At 44.7% G+C, this 18,395-nt stretch overlaps 1 protein-coding gene across 1 annotated transcript in view; it reads left to right on the plus strand.

Annotated features, from left to right (window-relative positions):
* Nucleotides 1-18,395, plus strand: part of LOC144934676 (integrin alpha-6-like) — a 64,822-nt gene that overhangs the window by 21,265 nt on the left and 25,162 nt on the right. Inside the window, exons 2-9 of the mRNA XM_078860726.1 lie at nt 1,779-1,906; nt 4,218-4,297; nt 5,705-5,966; nt 6,952-7,089; nt 10,299-10,509; nt 15,454-15,707; nt 16,837-16,925; nt 17,102-17,235. Of these exons, the coding sequence (XP_078716852.1) occupies nt 1,779-1,906; nt 4,218-4,297; nt 5,705-5,966; nt 6,952-7,089; nt 10,299-10,509; nt 15,454-15,707; nt 16,837-16,925; nt 17,102-17,235 (1,296 nt within the window). The remainder of the gene's footprint in view (nt 1-1,778; nt 1,907-4,217; nt 4,298-5,704; nt 5,967-6,951; nt 7,090-10,298; nt 10,510-15,453; nt 15,708-16,836; nt 16,926-17,101; nt 17,236-18,395) is intronic.

Here is an 18,395-nt window from a genome sequence, read left to right on the forward strand (position 1 = left end):
TTCATACATATCATTTAGGCCAGTGGTTTTCAACCTATTTTGGCTACTGTAGGCCCATGTTAAATTGTTTCATCCGAGTACCACCTTTCCTGACTCTGAAAAATAAATGTATGAATAATGAACATTAATATTTAAACCAATTGTACATTTGTGAGGTATCCCTAACTAGCCAATAACTGCAAGTGACGGACGCTTTGCATGCATGACGTAATTTGTTTGTGCTCGCTGGTTGATCTTAGAAACCACATTATTTACGATCAATGAGTTTATAACGGTATTTTATATGGTTCTGGGTTACCATATGGATTTAAATGTTATTGTAGTCATTTTATATTATCAGATTCATATATGATTATTCACCAATGACTCTCATGTATGATATAATTTCACACGTTTATAAATCACCTCACCTACCACCAGGGACATTGCCACGTAGCCCCAGCGGTCCGCATACCCCCGCTTGAGAACCACTTCTTTCGGCCAAACCTCTGTGTATTTACTGCGCATACAGTTTAACAAATAACAAGGGCAATGTACAGCACCATTGGCAATCAATTGCTGGATGAAGGTCTCTCTATACTGTGTCGGTTCTGGGAGTTATTTTGACCATACTTCACACCGCTGGTCGGTGCAGGTCAGTGTTGAACCGGTTCAGCCGTCACTCGCCACCGATGTTAGGCACGGGCAGGAATTGAATTTCGAGTGATCATTGTGTTTATAGTGCGTGTAGTACACTGACCGCTATGATAAATCACCTGCCCCATTCCCATATCTCATATACAGTACTGTATAACACATATTTTTGAGGTCAACAATTGATTTTAGAACAAGATTCATTATGAGATTCCAAAATCTGTACATACAGCTGTTTGTTCGGATTTGGCTCTGATGATTATCATTCCTATTATGACCCATTCCGTTTTACAACCTGTACATTAATCATACTTATTCAGGACATTTAGTATGCACGCCATTGTTATAGCAAGATGCTACCACGAAGGTGCCATGTTGCACATAATCTGCAATGGTTTCACAGTCGGGGCGATGATTACAGTCTGAGATCATAATTGAGGTCATTTTTTTTATTTGGAAAATGCAGCCAATCACATCATTGCTAGACTTTACACAGTGTTGTGTGTGTGTGAAATAATATAAAGACACAAATCAACTATAATCTGGAGCACATGAATGTAAGGAATCATATATTGAATTAATGTCTTGCATACATAGTTGGTCTGCAAATCATATGCTTTCAAGATGTGTTGGCACATATTTGTAAAACTCACTTGTGCTAGTGGCCAACAGTTACTCAATGGTAATAGCACATTGAAATATAATAATTTTGACCTGGGTTCAATTACCGTCCATGCATAGTGCTGGTGACGATCATTGTCCCAATCTGGCCTGCTAAAAACATTATCCGCACCGAGATTTACTTTAACAGCATCGGCGAAATGAAAGTGTGGAGAAGTTCCATGACATTGACAGGTAAGAGTCTTCAGAATTCTTTATTTAGATGTACGAACGTGTAGGGAGTTGGACCAAATCAAGGTCCAGAGATATCTGCACTTGTCCCTTACATGCTGCTTTAACCGACTGCTCTGCAAATCGATCTGCTCAATGACAGTTCCCCTGGAATTGTCACTACATCAACTGTCAAACACTGCGCACAATGTTTAAACGTGCAGGCAGATTGATCACCTTACAGCGGTGAATGGCTGTTTCCGAGGTTGTCCCGTGGTGGTGGCCAATCTTAACGCTTGGCCGTCATTCTGCAGGCTGCTGGTGGGGGCCCCTCAGGCGGAAGGTCTTTCTCGACAAGCTGCACGAAGATCAGGTGGTATCTACGCCTGTCCCATCACCCAGCAGCCCGGAGACTGCTCAAGGTTAACATTTGACGACCACGGTGAGTATAATGTTCACCCAGAATTGCACGTGTTTGAAATAAGAAAAATACTAAATATAGGTACAGCTGGTCCTGAAAAATAAGCGAACTACCGTAGTGTATGGTCAAATGCCAACAGTAATATTATTTGTTTGGATATGTAACTGATTTAGGCTGTATCATGTACCAAACCAATACAATATTTGAAATTACATATTGAAACGTGAGAATACAAGAAAGCACACATCTGCTTCATAATAGCGCTGGCTGGTGGACAGTAGCGGCAACTGTGGTGGACAGACAGCGCACATGTCAGTGCGCTTGAGCACGGGTGTATTAGCAGAGCGGAGGAACTAGGGTAAGGGTCACGGAGGACCCCATCTGGAGGCCCCTGGAACCTGGTAGCAGGTTCGAGAAGGGAGGTGCGGTCAGGGCGGAGCCATGCCGCGCTGATAGCATAAAAGGAGCCGAGAGCAGGGGCTCGGGGCTGCCGGTCCTGGGAATGGACTCATCTCGTTGTTGCTGTCGTCTTGTCGCCATCGTCGCTAAACGTCTCCGCTAGATATTGCAGTACGAAGGATAGTAGTTGGCTATCTCAGTCAGCGCCGTCAGTGTTAAACGGCTAGTGTTATGTCCAGGCTAGGCTGAGCTATTGTAGAGTGTGCGGACGAGACCGTGAAAGTTGTTAATAAATAAAGTGCCTCCTAGAAACTCTGTCTCTGAATCGTTGATACTACACATATGTAGTGACTGGGAATGTCACTGTGTGGTGCCGGGCCTGCGAGGCCACGACGGGATGTATACTGTTGTGTGTACACCCCGGACATCGGGTGTAGTACCAGCCCTAGTAGGGACTTTGGTGAGCACTGATTAAGCGCGGTGGCACCATGCACAGCGTGCGGTGCGGGCTCCCGTTGAGAGAGCGAGAGAGTGTCAGCCAGCTAGGGTTACGTTTAGCTGACCTGGGGACATGTGACTGGATGATACTGGAGGGGGGCCACCGGTGGAGGGGGCCAATGGGTGGTCACATGGTCCAAGAAGAACTCTCTCGAGCCTTCGGGCAAGGGCGAGAGAGATCAAGAAGGTGGGCGGGGCATGAGGTGGAGCCAGCCCCAGCCCAGCCCGAAATAAGGGTGGGCCCTGAGAAGGGGTCGGGGTTCTTACTGTTGGAGAGGCAGGAGATCCACGTCAAGCTTGAAAAAGCCTCCAGCCACGCGGTCCAAGACCCAGCTTGTGGTCCGGACCGGGATAGTGGAACTGTGTCTAGTTCCGCCGTAGCGTGGTTAGTTGGGTGGTCACCACCTAAGAGTATGTTGTGTTAATAGCCCTGGAGTATGTTGTGCTAATAGTTTAATAAAACGTGTTGCTGCCGAAGACAACGTCTGCAACTCAGTTGGACTCACTACACATACATAATGTAGCAGTTATGTGGAATTCAATATTTAACAGCAGTTTCTATATTGACCACAGCTGGGCTCACATTAATGTTGATAGATTCAATGGAAAATTGTGAAATTAGGTGGAGTAACAGTGACTAGACTGGCTAAACTATTGTCTGGGTGTGGGTGTATAAATACTGGACTGTTCAACTTTTTGGACAGCATACCCAAAAAAAAAATTCTTGTAAAAATACTCCTGGCATATCCCTAGAGTTGCAGTTGCCTATAAACAGATTCCGTAGGCCCAGGTCATGAAGCTATTTCGGCAGCCATTTTTTATGGGATGACAGCCATTTTTTGAAATTCAAGAAAGTTCCCGAATTTATGCAACTGCTTCCACACAAAAACGCACCCATTTCACCATTACCCACGACTGTAGAAATGGCCCAAAGTTGGTATTGGTTGGGGAAGTGGCAACGATAGCAAATAAACAAACTTTCAGCCATGACGTGCAATCGCATCAATCACCATTTAGGGGAATGGCTTGGGGAGTGCCAGAATGACATGATGCCAAATCCACATAACTACATGCACAAAGTTGTCTACCTGTCAAATATACACATAAACTGGCACTTCAACCACCAATGAGAACCCTCAATAGACCAATGCTCATGTTGTATTTTAATGTGTTTTAGCAATGTCCTATAACAAATGTGAGTCATTTGTAATTAATCTGATTTTAAAGGAACCTCATTTACTTATGATATGGGCCGCATTCAATTTGTAACAATAGACGCAATTTTCACTCCGTACGGGCGCAAAGTCAACAACTCAATGGTACTGTGTTTATCTCTTTTAATTCACATACTGCCTTCCAAACTCTCTTTAAAAACATGATGGTTGAATATCGATTGGAATGGCCTATGTGGGTGTGTTTCTATGTGCTTTGACAGTTGACCTAATAGAAGAGAGCAAAGAGAATCAATGGATGGGAGTGACGGTTCGAAGTCAGGGTCCAGGTGGCAAGGTCCTTGTAAGTAGCAGATAACTAACTCATCCTACTCACACGTTCTACTCGTTGTGAAATGAAAACAGAAAGAACGCTTACTGCAAAGTATGGTGATGTAGCTTGCACGAGACGTGCGCTGTTGGCTTCAAAACGTGAAATCACGCCTCTCCCGCTCTTGGCGTCCCCTTGTTGTCGCGTCATCACACGGCATGCATTACAATTACGGTGCGTACTCGAGTTGTTTGGAGTTGTAACACTATATATGCATTCATTGGAGTTGGCCAAATTATCGATGTCGGTTCTGGCTGCCTTCCCGCTTGTCGGTGGTTTCCCCTTGCGCCTCCGTGAGTAAAACTGCGCGCGGTTAAAATTCTACTGCAATTTGAGATGCAAATGTGCCTGAATGGCGTTTTATATAGATAACATTATGGAAAGAAACGTAAAAAAAAACGTGCAATTATATAGGCCTCTGATGTTTCCGGGTTACAGCACCTGCTCGGCACTATGCCCAACGTTTCGCTGCACGTGCCGGTTCACTCCGAAAAATGAGCAGTGCAACCCAGAAACATTTCTGAGAGCACCGCAGAAAACCCACGAAAATCCGCACAGCTGTGCACACAAGCATCTGCATATCATAAATATTAAACATAAATACTCCAATGCAAATCAAACTCCTTGATTGGCCACAGAGGGCAGGGGTTGGTAGGGAGGAGACGAGAAGATGTGAAGGGGGTGGAGTGTGTGGCTTGGGATGAGGCAGGGGGGTGGGGCAATGGGTGAAGAGATGTGTGGAGGAAGAAGAGGAAGAAGAGGGTGATGGACACATTCCGGTGTCTAGCAAATGTGGCCACTCAAGAAAACCAGCAACGTTCTGACGGAAGTTCACAAGTTTAGTTACCGAGTAAAGCCCTTTGAGCTACATGCAGCTCTTTTTCAAGGGCGACTCGGCCACCAAAGTGGCAGAAAGCAGTTAAATATTACAAATTTGACATGCCTCCGCATGCACTCCCCAGTGAGCAACATGTGTGCGGGATTAATCTGACGGTTCTGAGCTCTTGCCCCACGAGCTCATTCCGAGGAGGCTTGCCTGCAAGAGAATGAAAATTAGATGCAATACGGACCGAAGGAAAGTTGGTTTGTACGTTTGACATTCGTTTAATGACATTCGCAACGAAAGCACTTAGCCACACCATTCCAACCGGAACAGGATGGAAAGCGCTGTGAACATGTGTGGTACCCACTGGTTTGGTTGTGAATCTCACACACACAAAAATCCCATAACAGACTTATAACCTTCCAACCAACTTTCCTTCGGAGCGAATTATGGCCGGGAGCGCGTGCCGCTGAACGGTGGCGGAGGGGGGTGTCACGTGTCGCGCTGCGGGGCTGACACCGCACCTGGCCCCGGGTGCGAATCTGTCTCCCGCGCAGGCGTGCGCCCACCGCTACGAGCGGCGCAACTTCGTGGGCAACTCCGAGGAGATCCGCAGTCCCGTGGGCCGTTGCTACGTGCTGGGCCAGGCCCTGGGCCTCGACCCGAACGACCATTCCGAGGGGGGCGGCTGGCACGCCTGCTCGGGCCGGGGCGAGTCGTACGCGCTGTACGGCTTCTGCCAGCAAGGCACCGCGGCGGGCTTCACCCGCGACTACCACTACCTCTACTTCGGGTCGCCGGGCGCGCACTACTGGCGAGGTGACAACGGCACCGTTGCCACGGACGTGCGGCTGCTACGGGGCAGCGTGTCCGTGCAGGACCGCACCTTTCCGTGGCCGTGTGCGGTGAAACTGGTTTTGTGTTGTTGAGGACATACGCGGTGTGGATTTGGATGCGCCTTGGGAATGAGGTGAATCCAAATGCGCATTTGAATGGTATGATATGTCAGGATTTGGATCGATAGTCGAGATGGTAATGCACCTACGGAATGCAATGTGTTGGTCAATTGTAACAATGTGTTGGTCAATTGAAAAATGGAGCTGCAGTGGTCCCCAGAGGTGCGGTGTACAGGCCCAGGTTACGTTAACACGCCCTGGCACCGGCCAACCACTGTCCCCGCTGCCTTGTGGGTTAGTCTGGGAAAACAAAAATGCTAGGGGAGCTCACCCCGAGAGAAAAGCAACGTGCTGTCGGCCCGCGACAGGTGGTTCTCCAATAGACTGGAGCTCCGGCATCCTCCTGCAGCTGTGGGGAGGTGCTGGTTGTCTTGGAATTTCTCCTTGCCACTGGAGTCCATTTCCCCACAGCGAAGAAGTGATGTGGAGACAAGCGCGTCCCCCACGTCATTCTAAATAATTTCAGCGCGCAGGTATCCGTTGCTGCACTTTATGAGTTCCATAGAGAACCCACAAGAAGTAATTGAAGTCATCATCGGATGTGATGGACTACCTTAAGTAAGCATAAAGGGGGGGGGGGGGGGGTGTTAAATGTTGACTTTATATGTATGGCTTTCCAGTGGCCATTTCCCACTGGAAAGTATAAGATACGGTTGACCGTAAAGTTGAGCAAATGAACTTTCTGGGAAACACATTCTGGTATAAAAAATATATCAACTTTCCATGCTTTAAATTCACTGCGGAAGACACTACTACTGTACTCCCATGAGCGCGTTGTGAGTGCTGTCTGTCGTGACCTTGCTCTGACTCCACCTCAAAGGCTCTTCTGTTTCTCATCCTCAACACAGGTCTCGTGTCCATGTCACACAGAAACTCTTCGCTCTACGAGAATGGAATTTTTGACGATGGACCCTATGAAACGGTTTACACCACTCAGTCAGAAAATGATCCTGAGCATATTAAAGTCCCTTTAAACAGCTACATGGGTGTGTACACGGCAAAACACGCAAATGTTCACACACCCTGCTACTGCATACGTCGTGTTACAATGCCACGTGTACATCTGAAGCCCCTCTTTCATCATTCTTTTCTTCTGCAATTCCCACCTGTGCTAAATGCCCGAACGTGTATCTAATCTTAACTTGACACGATAGGGGTTATTAACACATAAGTTAATGGCTAAATTTGGTCGTGAGAATTGTCCTTACCTGGCGAGCTTAACCAATAATTGGCGACTTAAACCATTATACACATGGAAATTATATTTTTTTGGCTGTAATGGGTTGTGGTGGAGTCTTAACGACACAAATAAAGCCAGATAAATGATGGCATCACCCCAAATTATATCATGAATCATGTATCCATGCGTTTTTTTACCATCAATGAAAACCCTGCTGTATATCCTTTTTCTCATCCTCCACACCTTGTGTTAACATTCAACATTTTACGAGGTCAACATTTGCATGTTTTTCCTGTATGTGTAGATATATGGCCTAATATACCTATATTAGGGCCATATGTTTGCATACGTTTAAATTCATACACAACCCTGATTTGAGCAGGCCCCATGTAAATAGGACGTATTCTTTGTTTCTTTCGGTTAAGTCACGTCTAAAGATAAAATAATAAATTAAAATAATAGTATATTACGACGTTTCGATTGCAACACAAGCAATCATCATCAGGCATAAAAGAAATAGCAACAAAAATCTAACTAGAAAACTATAGACAGACATACAAGCAGACAGACATCACAGCGGCACACAGAGAGAGGACACATATCGGCACAAAGAGAGGGGTCGTTTCTGTGACGGTCCCTTAAATATAGAGAGGGGGGGCGGGGACAGAGAGAGGGAGGGGGCAGAGAAAATTAGCATATCAATGAGTGTACGGCAACGTACTGCTGCTGCAAGTAAGATGACGACGTGGCACGGGCACGCAAGCTTGAAAATTAGGAGAAAGGCACATGAAAATTAAATAACCTAGCAAAATATCGAAATGTGATGTAATACAACACAGAGAGACGGTTAACACACAATTAACGCATAGCCTGGTTGATTACGTATTGCAAAGATTGCTAAGTTAGAATTTTAAGTGTGAAAATTCCAAAGAGAGGACACAGGCAGAGAGAACACAGCCAGAGAGAGAAAAGGATAAGCTTAAAACTTCCCCGTAGAAGTGGTTCAATCTTAATTTTGGAGCTTTCGTGACTGCAGGAATTATTCTTTGTTTCTTTCGGTTAAGTCACGTCTAAAGATAAAATAATAAATTAAAATAATAGTATATTACGACATTTCGATTGCAACACAAGCAATCATCATCAGGCATAAAAGAAATAGCAACAAAAATCTAACTAGAAAACTATAGACAGACATACAAGCAGGCAGACATCACAACGGCACACAGAGAGAGGACACATATCGGCACAAAGAGAGGGGTCGTTTCTGTGACGGTCCCTTAAATATAGAGAGGGGGGGCGGGGACGGAGAGAGGGAGGGGGCAGAGAAAATTAGCATATCAATGAGTGTACGGCAACGTACTGCTGCTGCAAGTAAGATGACGACGTGGCAAGGGCACACAAGCTTGAAAATTAGGAGAAAGGCACATGAAAATTAAATAACCTAGCAAAATATCGAAATGTGATGTAATACAACACAGAGAGTCGGTTAACACACAATTAACGCATAGCCTGGTTGATTACGTATTTCAAAGATTGCTAAGTTAGAATTTTAAGTGTGAAAATTCCAAAGAGAGGACACAGGCAGAGAGAACACATAGCCAGAGAGAGAAATGGATAAGCTTAAAACTTCCCCATAGAAGTGGTTCAATCTTAATTTTGGAGCTTTCGTGACTGCAGGAATTATTCTTTGTTTCTTTCGGTTAAGTCACGTCTAAAGATAAAATAATAAATTAAAATAATAGTCACGAAAGCTCCAAAATTAAGATTGAACCACTTCTATGGGGAAGTTTTAAGCTTATCCTTTTCTCTCTCTGGCTATGTGTTCTCTCTGCCTGTGTCCTCTCTTTGGAATTTTCACACTTAAAATTCTAACTTAGCAATCTTTGAAATACGTAATCAACCAGGCTATGCGTTAATTGTGTGTTAACCGACTCTCTGTGTTGTATTACATCACATTTCGATATTTTGCTAGGTTATTTAATTTTCATGTGCCTTTCTCCTAATTTTCAAGCTTGCGTGCCCGTGCCACGTCGTTATCTTACTTGCAGCAGCAGTACGTTGCCGTACACTCATTGATATGCTAATTTTCTCTGCCCCCTCCCTCTCTCCGTCCCCGTCCCCCCCTCTCTATATTTAAGGGACCGTCACAGAAACGACCTCTCTCTTTGTGCCGATATGTGTCCTCTCTCTGTGTGCCGTTGTGATGTATGTCTGCTTGTATGTCTGTCTATAGTTTTCTAGTTAGATTGTTGTTGCTATTTCTTTTATGCCTGATGATGATTGCTTGTGTTGCAATCGAAACGTCGTAATATACTATTATTTTAATTTATTATTTTATCTTTAGACGTGACTTAACCGAAAGAAACAAAGAATAATTCCTGCAGTCACGAAAGCTCCAAAATTAAGATTAAATAGGACTTCTGCTCACGACAAAACACATATTTTTTGTCGTCCAGTCCTCTATACTCTCGTTACGGGCCATTTCCTTAAGGTGTAACTACCGTTAGTTTCATACTCTTAGTTATTTCGGTAAAGTCACGTAGGTAAAAAATGAAATTAAAATTAATAAAAAATTATACAAAATAATAAAAATATTAAAATCACGACGTTTTTATTATTATTTTTTCTTTTCTTTTTCTTTTAATTTCATTTTTTACCTACGTGACTTTACCGAAAGAACTAAGAGTATGAATCCTTGCAGTCACGAAAGCTTCAAATCTACCGTTAGTTTAATTTGTCATCGGAGTCCAAATTAGTGAAAGAAATTGATTGAATCAACATAACGCGTTTCGAGTATTTGGCTGCGATACATTTCCACGTGATGATGAGCCACTTCTTTGTTGAGCGATCATTTGTGGCCAGCTCGCTTCTGAAAAGAGGTACACAGCTCAATTGTTTTAATGATTAATCATAAGAAAACTTATTGAAGATGAGAGGCGCAAAGCGAGGAGTGCCCCACGTGTTCTGAAGCGAGCCGACGGGTGCGCCCGTCGCGCTCCGTCGCCCTTTGTCCAGGCTTCTCCGTGGACGTGGCGAACGACGTGGCGCGGCGTGGTGAGGCGAGTGTGGTGGCGGGCGCGCCGCGAGCCGCCCACACGGGAGCCGTGCTGCTCCTCGCCGTCAACCACTCGCACAACAGCCTCGTGCCCGAGCTCATGCTGCGCGGGGAGGGCCTCGCCTCCGCCTACGGATACGCCGTCTGCCTCACTGACCTCAATGGCGACGGGTTCGTATGGTTGATCAGTCTTCTGATAACACCCTGAGCCGGTGTCCTTTCACTCATTTTCAGAAGGGGTGGTGGTTGGGACACTTTCGCCAATAAGGCATCATCAGTGTGAGGTCCGCCACACATTAGAAACCTTTGTTGGGTTTTGACAGCATGACGGGGGGTGTTTTCACATGTTGTGTATTGTCGGGAGCCGCACGTCAGGGCATATGGGCCTTGCAATGAAGAACACTGCCCTAAGCACTTGAGCAGGGGGACTTTGGAGGCAAGGGAGTAGGGATGTGTGGTCACTGTGCTGGACACAGTAACCACACATCCCAATATAGGACCACAGAGCTTGGGCAATTGTTAGCACTGGTTCTGCCTCTCTTCCAGCTTGGCTGTGGTTTTCTTTGCCTCTAAAACATTCTACGTCTCTCTGAGGGCGATTCAAAACTGTGCGCGTTACAAGTACTACATTATTATTTAAGTTTGCCATTTATGACACAAGTAACATAACTGCAGTACCTGCATTGTCTCGGCACCTCTTAAAAAAACGGATCAATTGTGATGACAATTGTACCAACGAGGCATTGCTCACCTCTTGGGTGACAGTAGCAGGTTTTCAAATCATTAAGGATCCATGACAGTGTAGACTCCATTCCCAGGGAATCTTGTACAACACTGGGCTAAGTGTCTCCATGTCCACATTTCAGGGTGACTACCTTCATCTATACAGAAAGTCAACTGTCACCATCTGACACTTTCTTAGCTCGATGAATGAGCGTCTTGATAAGAGCAGATTTCGGTGCGGGTTGATGGTGTGACTGCATTCAGATAGGCGTCAGTATGCATTTTCTTTCGGTAAACACTGTGTGTTATTTTACCATTTCGACCCCGTCCGAGCAGAATATCCAGAAATGGTAGAGTTTTGTCAGCTTCCACTTCCATGGTGAACTGGATAGATGAGTTTTGCAACAGTCTGAGAAGTGAAACTCAACATGTTAAAGAAGCGCTGCAAATGAACGGTTACAATGATGCACAAATCAACAGGTCATTGAATTCCAAATCAAATAACACGAGCATTGAAACTGCCTAAGTAATTAAAATGATCAAATACCGTATATTGCGGGGGTAACTGATAAACTAGCCAGATGTTTGGAAAAGCAAACATCCGAGTCAGATTTGGCACGGTACATAGAATGCAGAAATTAATATCTGGTACAAAAGATGTATTACCGAAGGGATCAACAGAAGGTGTGTACAAAATTAACTGCACTTGTGGCAAATGTTAAGTTGGGCAAACAGGATGAATGATCAGCACGAGACTAAAAGAACATCAGAGAAATATTAAATACTCTCAAATACAACTGTCAGCAGTAGCAGAACACGCGTGCCAGCAAGGACACTCAATAGATTTTGATAATCTTTTTGTTTTTTTCGGTAAAGTCACGTAGAAGGGAAGTAATAAAATAATAAAAATAAACATAATAAAATAATTCTCACGAGGTTTCGGCTACAACGCAAGCAGCCGTCTTCAGGTGAAGAATGAGACACTGCCAAGCTTGGAGCTTATATATAAGCTGGGTTGGAGGTGGAAGAAGAGCGCCTTAACAAAAGAATGTGCATATCAAGAGGAATTTTGCATATTCATGGGAAATGCGTAGGAGGTGGGTGGGGGGGTTTCAAAGTCATATTATGCCCATGCATTATGCAGGATTAGCAGCATCAAAGGGAGGGGGTAGGGGGTAGCTTTAACAAAGGGAGGGAATGTTAATAGTATGTAGAAGCAATGAAACATGTCAGTGGGAAAGCGGTGAGGGAAGACCCGCAGCGGAGCAAATAATGCATTCCCTGTGGAGAACACAAGATACACAGTCAATGCCAGTGAGTGGACTGCGGTCTGAAAGTCACCGTAAACGTGGACAACAATCAGTTAAGATCCGAAATGGTTTATTACGTCCTTCCAATAATTGTTGAGCCAGAATCCATCTTCTCGGTTGAAATTGTCTCTGTGTTTGTATATGTGGATCGCCTCATGAACGAATCTCTCATGGTAGCCAAATGGCTTGCAGAGAACCTCTGTCTTGGAGAAGTCAATGTCATGTGAGCCCACTGAATTGTAACAGTGATCTGCCACGGCTGAGGTGTTTGTCGTACCGTGTTTCAGGTCTGCTTTATGTTCACGGATGCGGTCCGAGACATGTCGTTTGGTTTCTCCAATATAACTGCTACCACAGAGGCAAATTAGTTTGTAGACGCCAGGGTACTGTATGTCTGGAACCACGTCTTTTACAGACGGGACCAGATCACGGATTTTATGTACTGTGTTGAATCGGACCTGAATCTTGTGTTTAATCAGGATTTTGGAGATATTTTTTGTGACCCCAGCAATGTAGGGTAAGGTGATGGTTTTGAAAGGCTCCTCAACAGGATCCTTCTTGATGGTTGGAGTGATGGCTTTTCGGATTGTGTAGTCGGGGTAACCATTAGCCTTAAGAGCTTGGTGAACGTGTTTTAGTTCACTGGCAATGTGTACCATCAGATTCACCATGTAACAGAAGAACTCCCTCATCAAGACTCTATACCATAGAGCCCAATGCATCTCCGACCAGGAACACATTGCCAGTGAACTAAAACACGTACGCCAAGCTCTTAAGGCTAATGGTTACCCCGACTACACAATCCGAAAAGCCATCACTCCTACCATCAAGAAGGATCCTGTTGAGGAGCCTTTCAAAACCATCACCTTACCCTACATTGCTGGGGTCACAAAAAAGATCTCCAAAATCCTGATTAAACACAAGATTCAGGTCCGATTCAACACAGTACATAAAATCCGTGATCTGGTCCCGTCTGTAAAAGACGTGGTTCCAGACATACAGTACCCTGGCGTCTACAAACTAATTTGCCTCTGTGGTAGCAGTTACATTGGAGAAACCAAACGACATGTCTCGGACCGCATCCGTGAACATGAAGCAGACCTGAAACACGGTAGGACAAACACCTCAGCCGTGGCAGATCACTGTTACAATTCAGTGGGCTCACATGACATTGACTTCTCCAAGACAGATGTTCTCTGCAAGCCATTTGGCTACCATGAGAGATTCGTTCATGAGGCGATCCACATATACAAACACAGAGACAATTTCAACCGAGAAGATGGATTCTGGCTCCGCAATCATTGGAAGGACGTAATAAACCATTTCGGATCTTAACTGATTGTTGTCCACGTTTACGGTGACTTTCAGACCGCAGTCCACTCACTGGCATTGACTGTGTATCTTGTGTTCTCCACAGGAAATGCATTATTTGCTCCGCTGCGGGTCTCCTGCCACCGCTCTCCCACTGACATGTTTCATTGCTTCTATATACTATTAACATTCCCTCCCTTTGTTAATGCTACCCCCTACCCCCTCCCTTTGATGCTGCTAATCCTGCATAATGCATGGGCATAATATGACTTTGAAACCCCGCCCACCCACCTCCTACGCATTTCCTATGAATATGCTAAATTCCTCTTGATATGCACATTCTTTTGTTAAGGCGCTCTTCTTCCACCTCCAACCCAGCTTATATATAAGCTCCAAGCTTGGCAGTGTCTCATTTTTCACCTGAAGACGGCTGCTTGCGTTGTAGCCGAAACGTCGTGAGAATTATTTTATTATGTTTTATTTTTATTAGTTTATTACTTTCCTTCTACGTGACTTTACCGAAAGAACCAAGAAGATGAATCCCTGCAGTCACGAAAGCTTTAAATCGAGATTTTGATAATGTTGAAGTTCTGTGCAAAACAAGCTGTTACTAGCCAAGACTAATTAGATAATCTATCGAAATTGAAAGAAATAAAAAATAATTTTAACCGTTCAGATAGCTATCGACTTATTGCTGCGTGGAAGCGAATCATCAAATAATACATTGTTTAAATACATGCCTATACAGGGCACCATACTTCAATAGGGATTACCGCTGGTACGGCTATTTCAATACACACAATGGACAGGAAGGAGAAGATGAAAGGGCTCGCATAATACGCATGCACAATGTACGACTCGTTGACTCATTAATCCCCCCCCACACTTTGCACAAGAGTGCAGAAGTGTGGTCACCACATCCAGGACTCTATATTTAAGGAACGAAACAGGTGGATTTCTCCACAAATCTGGCTGTTGCCTGATGAAGCTAGTTGTAATTACTGGCGAAACATCGTACTCAGATTGTAAATATTGTGGCTTGGCTCTCCAACACACTGGCGTGCTGTACTAGTGACGAAATGGCATGTTCTGTTTACGTGACAACCCTTACTAGTTGGCTGTGTCGGGTGGTGATGGGTTTTAACGACACATTTATATATTTACGCGATCAAACCCAAAACAACCTCTATTATGGATGATATTGGTCGCGAAAGGCTACGTGTTCAAGTGGTTAGAACTTAGGCATACAGTACTGTATCATCACCAAGTGTATTTCTGTACCTACACAATCGTGATGCTCACGAGGTTGGTTGGCTTCTAAATGTGATGAAGATCATAACCATCCCTTTGCTGCTTTCATGGCTTGCTATGACATCATCGCTTATTTGTGTTATTCTCCGATTTCTCATTATTGTCCAAATCTTTTACAGAATTATCTCTGTATTCTGACTTTGTTTAACATCTTCATCTCTGTCCATAACTCTCCCCTTCTTCAACTTGTCTTTCGTGGTTTAAGATATTTCTCAGTTTTTTTACCTTTCCCCCTAATTTCAATGCACTATCCATTACTGTGCTAGGTACTGCAGAGTAATGAGGGATGGCAAAAGCTTTGGGAGGCCTTTGTCCAGCAGCTACTGCTGATGATGATTCTAATAATGATGTAATCATTTTTGTTCTGTTTTCGTTCCATATGCTGCTCCTCCTCTCCCTCCCTCTCATCACAACGTCACACAACTCTCTGCCTGCACACAACGCCTTCCATCTACAACAGGTGGATGGATCTCTTAGTTGGAGCTCCATATTTCTTTGACCAGAGTAAGAAGAGTGTGGGTGGAGCCGTGTACGTGTACCTAAACGATAACGGTCGATACCACCCTGGCCACGGTCACGCTGACAGCAGCTGGGGTGGCGATGAGCACGGCGGCAGGGAGAGGCGGAAGCGTGTGAGGCTGGAGGGCACCGCAGGATCTGGCTTTGGGCTGACGATAGCTGCCATTGGTGACCTGGACCTTGACAGTTTTCAAGGTACGTGTGAGGTCGTGCTGCGTAGTTTTATCATCGATGTAACCAACACTCAAAACTAAAAACTATACAGTATATTTTTTATTTTACCGGGTAAGGCCCACTGAGCTATACAGTACAGCTCTTATGTTTCAGAAGTGACCTGGCCACAAATGATCTCTCAACTAAGTGGCTTATCATCACAGGGAAATTTATAGCAGCCAAATACTCTAAACGAATGTTGATTCTAAATGTGGAGGACCCGGAGAAAAATCCGCAGGATCGAACCCACGGCCTCCTGTATACCAGGCTAGGTCGGTAACATCTCGCCACCGTGCCACCCAATGAATACACGGACTTATTATGACACTCACAGAGGGTTGTCTCCTTTTCTACAGACCAAATCCGGGGCCCTTGTCTCAACCAGTCTAGGTCCATCAGAGCTGTGCACTAAACTGCAATAATGTTCAATACAGTCCCAGCAGATCTAGGTAGAAATCAACAAGGGTCCCAAAGAGTGCCCCTGCTACAACTTGTTCTTCCTTCTTACCTGCTTCCGACCCTTGCTTCGCTTTCCTCCAATGATCCCCAACACATTTCCTCAATAAAACGCCGGAGAAATATTTCAATCTCAATGTCATTGAAATTTATTTCATGAGATTGTAGCTTATGTAGTGGAAACATTATTGCATTCCTAATCCGGTACTCAAATTTGTATTATGCCAGATTTGAGAAAAAAACAGTACAGGCCAGAAAAACATGATTTTCAAACAACAATTTACAAAAACGTGTATAAAAAACCGTAACCCTTTGTGCATTATGCAAAAACCATCAGCAGTTCCGGAAGAAATGCATCGATCCTGTCACATTGTTCATAGTTGTCACATGGAGCATTACCGAAGGATACATTTATTGATGCTGCATTAACCTGTGTTGCATTCCATATACTTCACTGTTTTTGATAGAATCAATACGAAGCATGATTGATTACAGTTTGTGTTTTTGCAGTAGCTGGGATTGTAAGTGAAGCTAAATCGTTAACATACGTTGTTGTGTGTAGGGGAATTGTAATTACTGCATGTCTAAATTTCTGATGCGGGCACTTTTGCTATTTGCAAAGTGACCTTGCATTGTGATGTCTGTCATTAAACAGATGTTGCAGTCGGTGCACCATTTGAGGAATCTGGACGAGTGTATATCTACAGCGGAGGTCCAAGTGGTGTCATCACCAAGCCAGCACAGGTATGGCATGCCAGTCAACCACGCAGTGCTGCGGCGTGAATGTCTGTGGCCTAAGCACGTGACGGTGAGGGTGTCCAGTGGCCTAAGCACGTGACGGTGAGGGTAGCCTGAACATGTGATGGTGAGCGTGTCCCATGACTTGAGTGCGGACACCTGGGCCTCCCCTGCCGCCACAGGTCCTCGCTGGAGAGAACTTAGACGTTGGCCTGCAGGGGTTTGGATACTCCCTAAGTGGCGACCTGGATGTGGATGGAAACCTCTACCCTGACTTGCTCGTGGGGTCGCTCTCTGATCAAGTCATCCTCTTCAGGTTTGGTTTAACACGTAGGCTTTCGTGACCAATATCATCCATAGTACAGTGTTTTTGGATTAGATCGCGTAAATATATGTCTTCGTATCGAACAGCAGATGCTGAATCAGGACCAGCGCTAGGGGGGGCACTAGCATGGGCCCCGCACCACCAAATGTCCCTATGGCCTAACCATGCTGACTCTCCTGCTTAGTGGTGAATCACTGGTACAGTAGCCCCCCACACACCAATTTGATTCCCACCCCCCCATCCGAGAGGAGCTAGAGCTCGGCCAGAACTGAGCACTCCGCTATTAACTACATGGCAGGTGCGGTATAAATAACAGCTGACCATAATGATCCCTCATAGTCATGGCTAAACCAATGTTCCCTCCGGCCATCTAATGCTATTGTTTTCGGTTGTATCCATAGAGTTACAATTGGCCCAGTCCACCACCAGCAGAAAAATAAAGTTTGAAGGGACAGAGGCCCAGTCTGACACAATCATCACACCCTTTGTCGTCTCAAGTTTATTTTGCCACACAGCATACTGACTCCTTAATCAATGCCTGTTATGGTATTTGTGATAATAATGATTCGTTTCTGATAGAGCGCGCTTTACACCAGGGACGATTGCTGCAATGTGTAATCCCGATTAAGTAATTTTAATATTGACTCTGTTATGCGAGCCCACCTGATCTTCTCCCAAGGTTCTACGTGCACGCTGTGAAAAGCCTGGTTACCATCGACAAAATGGATCCACGTTCCCTATTTAGCATCACCGCCTTCTGGCTTACACTTTTAAATGTAAATATTGGGTTGATATCCAAACTAAATTATATTCCCCTTTACACCTTTCTGCAAGCATCCACTAATTGTGTTTTCACCCTGTGGATACCTATTCTCTCGAAGGTGGAAATAGGTTCTGCCTAAATTATAAAAAAAACATAACTCAATTATATCCAGAGAAAAGTCATGCCTTGACATTTGTTTAAATTGATTGGTTACTCCAGCAACTACAAATGTACCAGGCCTTGGGTGTCGTCATAGTGAGTTAGCAGGTACAATACTTTAACTCGTCTTTAAGGCCATGTCCTAACTCAGGTGGATCTGAAACCCTTGGCAAGCATAACTTGTTTAAATTGATTGGTTACTCCAGCAACTACAAATGTACCAGGCCTT

This window comes from Lampetra fluviatilis, chromosome 11, assembly GCF_964198595.1.
Source record: "Lampetra fluviatilis chromosome 11, kcLamFluv1.1, whole genome shotgun sequence".
NCBI classification, from domain to species: domain Eukaryota; kingdom Metazoa; phylum Chordata; class Hyperoartia; order Petromyzontiformes; family Petromyzontidae; genus Lampetra; species Lampetra fluviatilis.